Source organism: Cnephaeus nilssonii (genome assembly GCF_951640355.1).
Source record: "Cnephaeus nilssonii genome assembly, chromosome: 19".
Taxonomy (NCBI): domain Eukaryota; kingdom Metazoa; phylum Chordata; class Mammalia; order Chiroptera; family Vespertilionidae; genus Cnephaeus; species Cnephaeus nilssonii.
Window position 1 is genome coordinate 43,499,138 of NC_137090.1, and position 12,298 is coordinate 43,511,435.

Sequence of the window (12,298 nt, forward strand, 5' to 3'; positions counted from 1 at the left end):
TTTCTAAGACTTTAGTTCCAAGCACAGGTCTCTTGCTTTAACTTTTAGAGCCTCCTCTCTACTAGTTTATCTACCTTTACTTCAGTCCCTCAAATTCATTCTTTAGCCACCAGCTAGAGTAGTCACTTAAAAATATTCCTCAACCTTCTTAGAAAAAAAATATATACTTGTCACTTTCCACTGGAGACTTGTACAGAGCTGTCTTTTGCCTACTTCCACAGCTTCTTTTCTCAGCCTTCTCCGTATTGTACTTACTGTACCTACATTGGTTTCTTTGAGTTTGGTGTGCAATGAAGACAGAGAACATGGTGGCAGTACCTGGGCTTAGGATCAGACTGCCCTGGAGAAACAATATTAAGACCTGAGGGAATAGAATTCAGTCAAGCATCAATGAGAAAGAAGTACAGTCAAGGCCAGAAGGAATAGGGTATCTACAGGCTCAGGGAAGGGAAGGCCGTCAATTTCAAGTATAGCCACCATGTCAGTTGTCTTCATGGCACACTGAATTGTGCTTTATGGTGTGTATCACAGCTCTAACTAAATAACAATCTGCTATGAAGAAAGTAGCAGAGCCTGGATTTGAAACTAGGTCTGTCTCAGTTCAGATTCTACACTCTAAACTGCACACTCCACCACTTCCCCCACCATACTGCTCTGAAATGTGATGTCAGCAGTATGGTCCACTCTTCCACAGAGTCTGTTATCAGAACTTATGACCAGTGGGTTCTATCTTTGACAAAATATTTTTAACATTCAACATTATATTAGTTTCAGGTGCACAGCGTTGTGGGTTAGACATTTATATAACTTGCAAAGTGATTCCCATGATAAGTCTTGCACCCACCTAACACTATGTATGATTACAATATTATTAACTACTAGAGGCCTGTCACAAAAAATTCGTGCACAGGTACAGTCCCTAGGCCTGGCCTGCAATCAGGGCCATCTTTCCCTGCTGCTGGCAGCTGGCCTTGTCCTGTGCCGCCATCCACCCCCTGTTCCTTGTTCGCCATCTGGTGATTGGAGCCTGCCAGCCGGGGGGGGGTGGGGGGTGGGAAGGGGGGACTGATAAGTTGGCCATTCTCGCCCACTCACTGGCCCTGTCCCCCGATGCCAGTTACCCTCAGTGTATGGGGTGACCCGCGGGGTGGGAGCCTTGGCCTGGCGCTGCCTGCATCCGCTGCCACCCATCCCCGGTTCCCTGTTCCCCATTGGGCAATTGGAGCCTGCCAGCTGGGGGAAGGGATCGAGAGGTTGGCCGGCAGGCCCTGATCGGTCAATCGGGGCCTGCGGACTGGGGGCAGCTCCCATGTTGAGCGTCTGCTCCCTGGTGGTCAGTGCGCATCATAGCAACTGGTCATTCTACCATTCCATTGACTTGCATATTACCCTTTTATTATATAGGATATTCTGTATTTTACATCCCCGTGACTATTTTGTAACTGCCAATTTGTACTTTTTAAGCCCCTCATTTTTTTAACCCAGCTGCCAACACACCATCCCCCTCCAATCTGGCAACTATAAGTTTGTTCTCCATATCTATGAGTTTGCTTCTGTCTTGCCTGTTTATTTATTTTGTTTTTTAGATTCCGCATATAAGTGAAATCATATGGTACTAATATTTGTCTTCCTGTCTGACTTATTTCATATAGCATAGTACTCTCTAGGTCCATCTGTGATGTTGCAAATTGTATGATTTCATTCTTTTTTATAGTTGAGGAATATTCTATTGTATATACATATCACTTTCTTTACCCATTCTTCTCTTGATGGAGCATTTCATCCACTTACAATTAAAGTGATTATTGATAGGTATGTAGTTATTGCCATTTCATTAATTGCTTTCTGATTGTTCGTTTGTTTTAGTTCTTTTCTGTTCCTTTAATATTTTCTTACTTTCTTCTGTTGTATGTTGATAAATTTCTATAGTGCTGTGTTTGTATTCCTTTCTCTTTATTTCTTGTAACACTGGTTTGGTAGGGATGAACTCCTTCAGTTTTTTCTTATCTTTATAACTCCTTCTAATCTAAGTCACAGCCTTGCTGAGTAGAATAATCTTGGTTGTAAGTATTTACTTTTCATCACTTTGAATATTTCACAACTATCTCATCTAGTTGGCAGAGTTTCTGTTGAGAAATCAGCTGACAGTCTTATGGAAGCTCCCTTGCAGGTAATTAACTGCTTTTCTCTTGTTGTTTTTAAGATTTTCTCTTTGTCTATCACCTTTGGCATTTTAATTATAATGTGTCTTGATGTGGGCCTCTTTGGGTTCATATTGCTTGGGACTCTTTCTGCTTCCTGGGCTTGTAAGTCTATTTCCTTCTCCAGGTTAGGGAAGTTTTCAGTCATTGTTTCTTGAAATAGGTTTTCAATCCCTTGCTCTTTCTCTTCTCCTCTGGTACCTTTATGATGCAGATGTTGTTACACTTGATGTTGTCTTAGAGGTCCCTTAAGCTATCTTCATATTTTAAACTTCTTTCTTTTTTTCTGTTTCAATTGTGTGTTTTCTGGAATCACTGGTTTGATTCTCTGCTTCATCTGATCTACTATTGATTCCCTTTAATGTATTCTTATTTCAGTTACTGTATTCTTCATTTCTAACTGTTTTTTATGGTTTCTATCTCCTTTTTTTATTAATCCTATCTCTTTGTTAAAGTTCTCACTGTGTTCATCTATTCTTCCCTCTGATCATTAGAATCCTTATACCCATTGTTTTGAACTCTGCACCTCGTAGATTGCTTGTCTCCCTTTTGTTTTTCTTTTTGGGAGTTTTTTTGTTCTTTCATTTGGGACATTTATTGTTTGTTTCTTCATTTTGTGTGCCTCCCTCTATTTATTTTTCTTTGTTTTAAGTATATCTGCTATGTCTCCCAGTCTTGGGAGAGTGGCCTTATGTAGTAGGTGTCCTGTGGGAACCCAATGTCACAGTCTCTCTGTTCACCTGAGCTGGCTCCTCCAAGAGTGTCCCTTGTGTGGATTGTGTATGCTCTCCTGTTGTGGTTGAGCCTTTATTGCTATTGGCACATCAGTGGGTGGGATTGATCCTCTATAATTTAGTTGTGGTCATGGGAGGAGGCAAGTGCAGTGTTTACCATAGGGCATGTAGGCTCAGCCTCAACAGTTTCTAAGAGCTAATGTACTTGATGTACAAGGGGTAGCTGGATAGGTTTAGAAGTGGTTTTGCTAATCTCCCTGACCCCCAGTTCCCTGTACATTCTGTGTCTGCTTTGTTGTCATCACAACTAGAAAAATAACTAATGCCAAACCAGTAACTAGGGTCCCAGGATCACCATCTCCTGCTTCATTAATTCTTTGCTATGCCTCTGCCTTGGCCTCAAAATGACCTAATACTGATATGATATATGGAATTTTTCATACACTATCCTGAACATATGGTGTTCTGCATCCCAGCAACTTGAATCTAACCCTTGCTGCCTTCCCTCAGGATCATTATGACTGGGGCCTGCGGGCCATCAAGTCTGTGCTGGTGGTGGCAGGATCTCTAAAGCGAGGAGACCCTGACAGGCCTGAAGACCAAGTCCTGATGCGCTCCCTGCGAGATTTCAACATCCCCAAGATAGTGACTGATGACATTCCAGTGTTCATGGGCCTGATCGGGGACCTTTTTCCCACCCTGGACGTCCCTCGGAGGAGAGACCACAACTTTGAAGCTTTGGTTAGGAAGGCGGTCGTGGACCTGAAGCTCCAGGCTGAGGACAACTTTGTGCTCAAGGTACATGGGGTTTTCCCTCCCAATAGTTGTCTCTTCATTCTCTACTTGGACAATTGGTTACACTTCATTCTTAACCCAATGGGTTGCTTTAGTTGTGCATATATTTATCTACTTTGTAATAACTCAGTTCATTTCAATAGTTCTTTATTGTGGCACCCACAATGTGAAATGCGTGGTGTGGAGAACGGTGAAAGTCAGAGCCCTGACCATCAGCGAGTTCACGTGCAATGGGAGCAATAAGACACAGTCTGCTCTGCTATAGCACGTGTTCCTTTTTTGGAATTACTTCATACGTGATTATAGAGGAATGAAGTGATATAATGGGGAAGCCATGTATGTTCATATACATTTTTCTGCTCTTGTAAATGTTTTGACATGATCAGGGGCAGGCTTTTTACAACTAAAGAACAAAATCTTAAGGTGGTAGGTAAAATAATGCCCCCCCCTCCAAGATATCCACATTCAAATTCCCAGAATGTGTTAATATGCTCCATTACATGGCAAAGGGGGATTGAGGTTGCAGATAGAATTAGGTTTCTAATTATCTGACCTTGAGATGAGGAATGATCCTGGTTTACTGGTGGCCCAATATAATCACAAGGGCCTTCATAAGGGAAAGAGTGATATAAGAGAATGGGTGTCAGAGTGATGCCATGGGAGGAAGACTCAACTAGCCATTGCTGGCTTTGAAGATGGAGGAGGGACCATGAGCCAGGGAATGTGGGCAACCTACAAAAGCTGGTAAAGGCAAGAAAACAGATTCTACCCTAGAGCTTTCAGAAGGAACCAGCCCTGTGCATAGCTTGATTAGAGCCTATGAGACCCATTTTGGACTTCTGACCCCAGGACTATTAGATAATAAACTTGTGTTGTTTAAGCCTTTAAGCTTGCAGTGATTTGTTACAACAGCAATAGAAAATGAGTACATTTAGCCATAGATATAGAATTGGGAGAAAAAAAAGACCCTGAAACTTTAGTGTAAATATAACTAGTTTTATGGCCCTAGGAACTATGGTGGTTTGTACTGTGTTCTAGGAAGGCTCGGGCAGGTAAAGACATTTCCCCACCTGTTAAAACAGTGCATTCATGAATAAGGCTCCATCTAGACCAGGCCCTTAGTTGTGGTTAAAATGGCCTTTATTGGAAGTCAATATATCCATGATCTACCTGTTGGAAAAGAAAGGACAGGCCCCAGAATTAAGGCTTCAAAGAATTAATAGACATGAGGTCGGGTAAAAGCTCTCTAGTGATTTCAATGTGCTAGCATTTTTATTGGAATTAGGAGGAATTGTTGAGTTTTTAGGGCTTGGGATACAAAATTCTGTACATTTTGAGTGGCCTTCCCCAATCCTGTTTTTCCATGAGCCAATCATTTTTACTGTGCAAGTTTGCAGAAGGTAACATTTTCAGGATGCATATATGCCACTAGAGTAGAAGTGCCTGCACAGAAAAAACTGATGCCTTGGAGCTGGATGTGACAAGTGCCACAAAAATAGGGTTCTGGGGTCCAGGGACATGAATGAAATGTTTTCCTCTATGATAATATGTCTAAGATTCACATACACATCACTTTACATTTCACCGTGTTTTTATATTCTGTATCACATTAGGTTCCCCCAAACCTCCAAGACAGGGACAGATGAGGCACATTCCAGATGAGGAACCTGGGATGCCATTACTTCTCCAAGAAATTCCACTAAGCTTTTCCCAGGAAAGAAAGAGCTCCCCCTTGAGGAATGCACAGGCTGGGGGGTCTTCTTCTCTCCGAGGTGGGAGGCTTTTCCAGCACACAATATGTTCAATAGTAGAGATTAAGCCCTAGCTACATATAAATGGAATTGCACATCGATGTCTGGGATTCCATTTTACAGAAGAAACATCACCTGGTCCTTTGCAGCTGGATTGTTTTTGCAAGTGGGCCCTTCCCTACACCCAACCTCTTTCTTTTTAAGTTTGGTGGATAGACTTTTTAAAGGCAGAGATGGGCAAAGGGGCCTTCCAGGTAGAGGGAAAAGGGTCTGCAAAGGGGTAGATGGAGAAACAGAGATTCTACTAGCAGCAGCAAAAAGTCCAGTGTTGCTAGAGAAAAATGGATTGGGGGTGCCAGTGGGGGCAGGGGGTGAGTAGGCAGTAGGGCAGATAATATGAAACCATGACATAAAGGGCGTTGAATGCCAGGCTGAGGGTTTCCTCTTAGATGGTCTGTTCCTATGAGGCCCCCACCGCAGAGTTGAGTTAAATTCAATGCAGTGCCCTGGGGCTGATGCCTTCAATCGGGACCTTACACATCTTCCCCAATGCTTTGGGAATGTGCTGAGGAATATGACCCTCCTTCCCCATTTGCAGCATTTTTTTCCTACTCAGAACCTCAGCCTTCCTTCCTATTTATTTGTCAGCTGGCCCACATTCTGTTTCGCCCCTTCTTTCTCAGAACCACTTTCTGCTTCTCGGATAAGACAGATGCCCTCTGCTAGAGGCTCTTGGAACAGAGGATGTTTTCCACCCAGTTTTTACTTGCACTGTCCACCAAAGCTTCTGAAAGTTAATCCATCAAAACCCCCGTGAGGCTCTGGTTTTGGATGGCATCCAGGGATCCCTTAAATGTGATATATACATTTCGGGTGGGGGGGAGGTTAAGAAAAAGGAATAAGCCCATTAAAGTGTGGAAACTGAGAAGGGGATAGTGGAATAAATTTCTGGGAAAATGGAAAGAGGATGAAAGCAGGTGGACTGGTCAAGCAGAGCAGGGGGCAGGGGCCAGAATACACTGAGAAAGGGCTTCAGGAGAAGAGGGCCAGGAAGTGCCTGCCTGCCAAGCAGAACCCAAGAGAAGCTCCGGGCTTGGAGTTGGTAGTGAAGGAGGGCAGAGATGAGAAAGAGAACTGAAAACAGCCAGAGGGGGGTCATCAAGTCTGTTTACCCTGTAATTTTGGCACTTGCCCCCCCACCACATACTCTTCTCCCAGCTCCCCATTCTAGTCCCCAGCTCCCCAGATGCAGACTATGTGCAGCCAGGCATTTAGCACACAGCCTAAAAGAAGGGTCTGAGGGAATTGAATAACTCTGGGAAAAACCACGACTGCGCTCGTGTACTAGTGCCCTCTTTAAAGCCCTTTCGTTTGCTTGGAGCCCCTTGGCCTGAAGGCCAGCCACCTGCTCACTCACCCACAAGTGAAAGGACAAAGACAAAGCCCAAGGTCTGGCCTTGGGTGCAGAGCCTCCTTTCAGCCCTGCACTGGCGAGAGACCTGCTCAGCAGCAGCAGGCAGCACCCATCGCAGCTCCTAGGAAACAATGCCGCTCTTCATTCAACCTTGAGGCTCATCAGACACTGGAGAGAGCCAGCAGCACGAGAGATGAATGCAGACAGATACACACAGAGCAACTGATTACAGTGGAAATAAGGAAGGGAACATTTTGAATGTTCTAATTAATATCCTTGAGGAAAATTAAGAAAAATCCTCTCTAATAAAATGGTAATATGCAAATTAACCATCACTCCGCTACATAAGCCACGCCCACCAGCCAATCAGGGCGAGTATGCAAATTAACCCCAATCCAAGATGGCTACAGCCACAGTGAGCAAGGTTTCCCAGGTAACAGAGCAAGCCAAGCTTTCCATAGCCATTGCAGGCCTAAGCCTCTACTCAAGCTACAAAGTTTCAATTATAGAAGGTAAACAAATTCAAACAAATGGCGGCAGAATGGAGCTTGAGAGAGCAGGCCAGGGTTGCCACCGGCAACAGGGGAAGCAAAGCTTTCCGCACACCCTGGCCGGGCTCACCCGCTTAAGGCTACAAAGTTTCAATTGTAGAAGATGAATTAACTGCCACAGAGATGGCTGCCGCCCCGGAGGGAGCAGCAGGCTTGGCTCCGCTCCAGGCTACAAAGTTTCAATTGTAGAAGGAAAATAAATTCCAGATACCAGGGCCTCCCCTTGGGTTGCCAGGGGGCGTGGCCGGCCTGCAAACCACCTCAGGCCCCTCACTCAGGCCGCTCCACGCCCCAAGGGAACCCCACCCTGATCCGGGACAACCTTCAGGGCAAACCAGCTGGCCCCCACCCGTGCACCAGGCCTCTATCCTATCTAATAAAAGAGTAATATACAGATTGATCATCACTGCAACACACAATATAGCTGCCCCCATGTGGTCAAAGATCCTGCCCCCATGTGGACACAAGATGGCCACTACAAGATGGCCAGCAGGAGAGGGCAGTTGGGAGGCACCCGGCCTACAAGGGAGGGCAGTTGTGAGGGACCAGGCCTGCAAGGGAGGGCAGTTGAGAGGGACCAGGCTTGCAAGGGAGGGCAGTTGGAGCTGATCAACCCTGCAGGAGAGGGCAGTTAGGGGTGACCAGGCTGGCAGAGGAGGGAAGTTGGGGGCAAACAGGCTGGCAGGGGAGTAGTTAAGCATCAACCAGGCTGGCAGCGGAGTGGTTAGGGGGTGATCAGACTGGCAGGCAGAAGTGGTTAGGGGCAATCAGGAAGGCAGGCAGGCAAGCAGTTGGGAGTCAGCAGTCCTGGATTGTGAGAGGGATGTCCGACTGCCCGTTTAGGCCCGATCCCACCGGTGGGATCGGGCCTAAACGGGCAGTCGGACATCCCTCCAGGAGTCCCAGATTGGAAAGGGTACAGGCTGGGCTGAGGAACAACCCCCCACCATGCACGAATTTCGTGCACCGGGCTTCTAGTATATCAATAAAACAAGAATGAGATGCTATAGAAGAAAAAGAACTCTTGGAGAATTGTGAAGAGCGCTTTGAAATAAATTGTATCATTGATGGTACATAAAATTCAGTGCATGCGTGGGGTTTCTCCTACTTAGCCCCGCCCCCCTCTCTGCTGCGTCCCTGGGAGACCAAGACTGGCCCTTGGCCTCGGGCAGTCACGCCTGGCCTGTCCCTCCTTAATGGTGTTACCCACTCTCCTGGAGTAGTTAGTGAAACTTAACAAATAAAAAGAAGCAGCTCTGAAGATTATAAATTGCGCACTGAGAACGCCACAGGCTGCGGAGTGCTGCGCAGTCCAAGCTCTCGGATCACGCATAGCAGCCTCCCGTGCCACCCGGTCCCTCCTGGCTCCTGCCCCTGCCCCCACCTGCCTCTGCCCAGGGCTCAGGCCAAACCCTGGGAGCTTTCTGATGGCTCTCACCTCACACCTCACTTTCCAGTCCAGCCCACCAGTGCCCGCAGCAAGCTAACCTACTGGTTGGAGCGTCTGCTGCCTGGTGGTCAGTGAACGTCATAGCAGATGGTCTAGCAGTCAAACTCCCAGGGGAACTCCAGTCGAGGGGAAAATTTGCATATTAGGCTTTTATTATATAGGATATATATATATATATATATATATATATATATATATATATATGCACACACATATATATGTGTACATATATATAGGCACACACATATATAGTATGTATAATAAAATATAACATATATACAGGGTGTCCTAAAAATGAATATACACTTTAACAGTTGATAGCTCAATTTTTTAAATGAAATGTATTTTAATAAACACTGCCTTTATGTTTATTCAAAGTGTGTGTATATATTTTTGGGATGCCCTATGTATAATACACAAAGACAGAAAGTGCAAGAGGCAAGAGGACATGCTAGTACATAGGATCAATCTAGGTTATGTGACATGTTCCAAATGGGAATTCTAGGGGAAAGAGCAGAGGACCTGCCAGAGCTGGAGACATGCAGCCAGACTGGTTGGTCTCAGTCAGTACCGAGCAGAGTGGATTTAGATGGACTCATAACGGAAAGTCAGAAGTCAAGGATCAAGAGTGAAAGATAAGTTTCCTTCTGGGTGATGGGGTGGCAGTACGCGTGATTCGGGAGGAATGAAATTCAGAACGACATCGGAAGCTCTCGGCAGCAATATCAGGTGCTAAAAGATAAGGACAAGGTTTGAAAGGGAAACTATTTCAAGACTAGGATTCAAGTTATTTTCAGAGTCATGCGTTTTACTTCTTATGCAACTTTTTGAATAGCTTATTTGCAGAGATACTACAGCAAAACAGGATTAAAAACGAGAAAAGTATTATGGGACTTTAAAAAATCAATAATAAAAAATAATCCTGGAATGATAACTATTAGCAGAGCTAGAAAGCAACAACTTAAAATTAGAGCAGGAAGTCCATGGTCTCCAGGAAAAAGGGCCTCAAAAATGGATACATTACAAGCAAGAATAGACGAACAAGATGAATGTTCTTATGTATTTTATTTAACTTTCAAGTTATGGGAAACAAGGCAAGTGTTGTTTTTTAACAAAGAGAAAGAAAAGTAATAAAAAAAAAAACTCCAAGAGCCCTACCTGGTTTGGCTCAGTGGATAGAGCGTCAGCCTGTGTACTGAAGGTTCCCGGGTTCAATTCCGGTCAAGGGCACATGCCCGGGTTGCAGGCTTGACCCCAGTAAGAGGCATGCAGGAGGCAGCCAATCATTATTCTCTCTCATCATTGATGTTTCTATCTCTTTCTCCCTCTCCCTTCCTCTCTGAAATCAATAAAAATATATTAAATAAATTTTTAAAACTCCAAGAGGAAAAAATGTCATGGTCTAAATTATATTTTAAAAAGGAAATGTGGGACCTCCAGTCAAGATGACAGAGTAGCTAAATGTTGTGCTCACCTCCTCTCACTCCCACATCACAGTTACAACTAAACCACAGAACAACCATCCTTGGGAACAAACTGAAGACTAGATGGACAGAGGTTTATAATCAAGGATATACAGAAGAAGCCACGTCAAGATTGGCAGGAGGGGTAGAGACATGAAACAGGCTGATCCCACACCCATGTGTGGTGGTCAAGAAGCCAGAGGGATATCGTCTGTGGCAGTTCCCCCTGAGAGCAAGGGGTCCCAGCCCCACACTGGGCTGAGTCTAGGGTTCCAGTGCCAGGAAGACAAGTCTGGCTGTGAAAACCAGCAGAGATTGTGGCTCAGTGAAATGCAGAGGTGCTGAAGTCCCAGACATTCCTCTTAAAGGGCCTGCATATGGACTTGCTGATGGACTCACTTGCTCTGAGCTCCAGCCCTGGAGGAACTGAATTGTCTGGCTTCAGGGTGAGGTCTGGTGGAGCAGCTTTTCTCAGACAGAACTTTTGGTAGAAGCCATTATAACAGCTGACCTTGGCCGGCATCAGAACCCCTCCCTAAAGGCTCCAGAACCAACACATCTAGTAGCAAGTTTCAAACAATACCAGAGCATCACACAACCACCTTCACAAATGACACTTCCAAAAGGAAGACTTAGCAAGCACCAGAGCCCGACTACAACAAGCCTGTTTCATGGTGCCAGCCCTGCCAGCAGCTCTTACCCAGTAGCCGCAGCCAGTCCTCACAGCAATCAGCCTGAAGCTCACTCACTCCAGTTGCCAAGAACAATCAAGGCTCAACTACAACAGGAAGGCACACACCACCCACACAAGGTACATTCATGGAGTACCCGGCTCAGGTGGCCAGGGAGACTGTGCCACTGGGCCCCACGGGACACCTGCTAATCCCCTAAGACAGGTGACAGGGAGATGTAGCAGCTCTACCTAATACACAGAAACAAATAGAGGGAGACACCCAAAATGAAGAGACAAAAAAAAAATGTCCCAAATGAAAGAACAGGACAAAACTCCAGAAAAGAAACTAAACACAATGGAGACAAGCAGTCCACCAGATGCAGAGTTCAAAACACTAGTTTTAAGGATGTTGAATGAATATAGGGGAAGAGTAGATGAACTCAGTGAGAACTTTAATAAAGAGATAGGAAACATAAAAGGGGGCATAGAAACCATAAAAAAATCAGAAATCAATAATGTAATAACTGAAATAAGAATACACTAAAGGGAATCAACAGAAGATCAGATGAAATAGAGAATCAAATCAGCAATTTGGAAGACAATAAAACACCCAATTGGAACAGCAAAAAGAAAAAAAGAATTTTAAAAAAGGATAGCTTAAGGAACCTCTGAGACAGCATCAAGTATAACAACATCTGCATCATAAAGGTGCCAGAAAGAGAAGAGAAAGAGCAAGGGATTGAAAACCTATTTCAAGAAGTAAGGATGGAAAACTTCCCTAACCTGGAGAAGGAAATAATCTTACAAGCCCAGGAAGCACAGAGAGTCCCAAGCAATGTGAACCCAAAGAGGCCAACACCAAGACACATCATAATTTAAATGCCAAAGGTGATAGATAAAGAGAACCTTAAAAGCAATAAGAGAAAGGCAGTGAGTTACCAGCAAGGGAGCTCCCATAAGACTGTCAGCTAATTTCTCAACAGAAACTTATAGGCCAGAAGGGAGTGACAAGAAATATTCTAAGTGATGAAAAGCAAGGATCTACAACAAGATTATTTTACCCAGCAAGGCTACCATTTAGATTCAAATGAGAGATAAAGAGCTTCCCAGATTTAAAAAAAAAAAAAAAAAGCTGAAGGAGTTCATCTCCATAAGAAATGTTAAAGGGAGAAGAAAAAAATAAAAAATACAATAATAGAATGGCAATAACTATATACCCATCAATAATTATTTTAAATTAAAATGGCTTAAATGCTCCAATAAAAT

General features: G+C 44.4%; 1 protein-coding gene across 1 annotated transcript in view; it reads left to right on the forward strand.

Annotated features, from left to right (window-relative positions):
• DNAH9 (dynein axonemal heavy chain 9) overlaps nt 1-12,298 on the forward strand; it is a gene marked incomplete at its 5' end in the record, with an annotated part of 343,516 nt that overhangs the window by 141,318 nt on the left and 189,900 nt on the right. Inside the window, one exon of the mRNA XM_079798920.1 lies at nt 3,446-3,733. Coding sequence (XP_079655046.1) covers nt 3,446-3,733 — 288 coding nt within the window. The remainder of the gene's footprint in view (nt 1-3,445; nt 3,734-12,298) is intronic.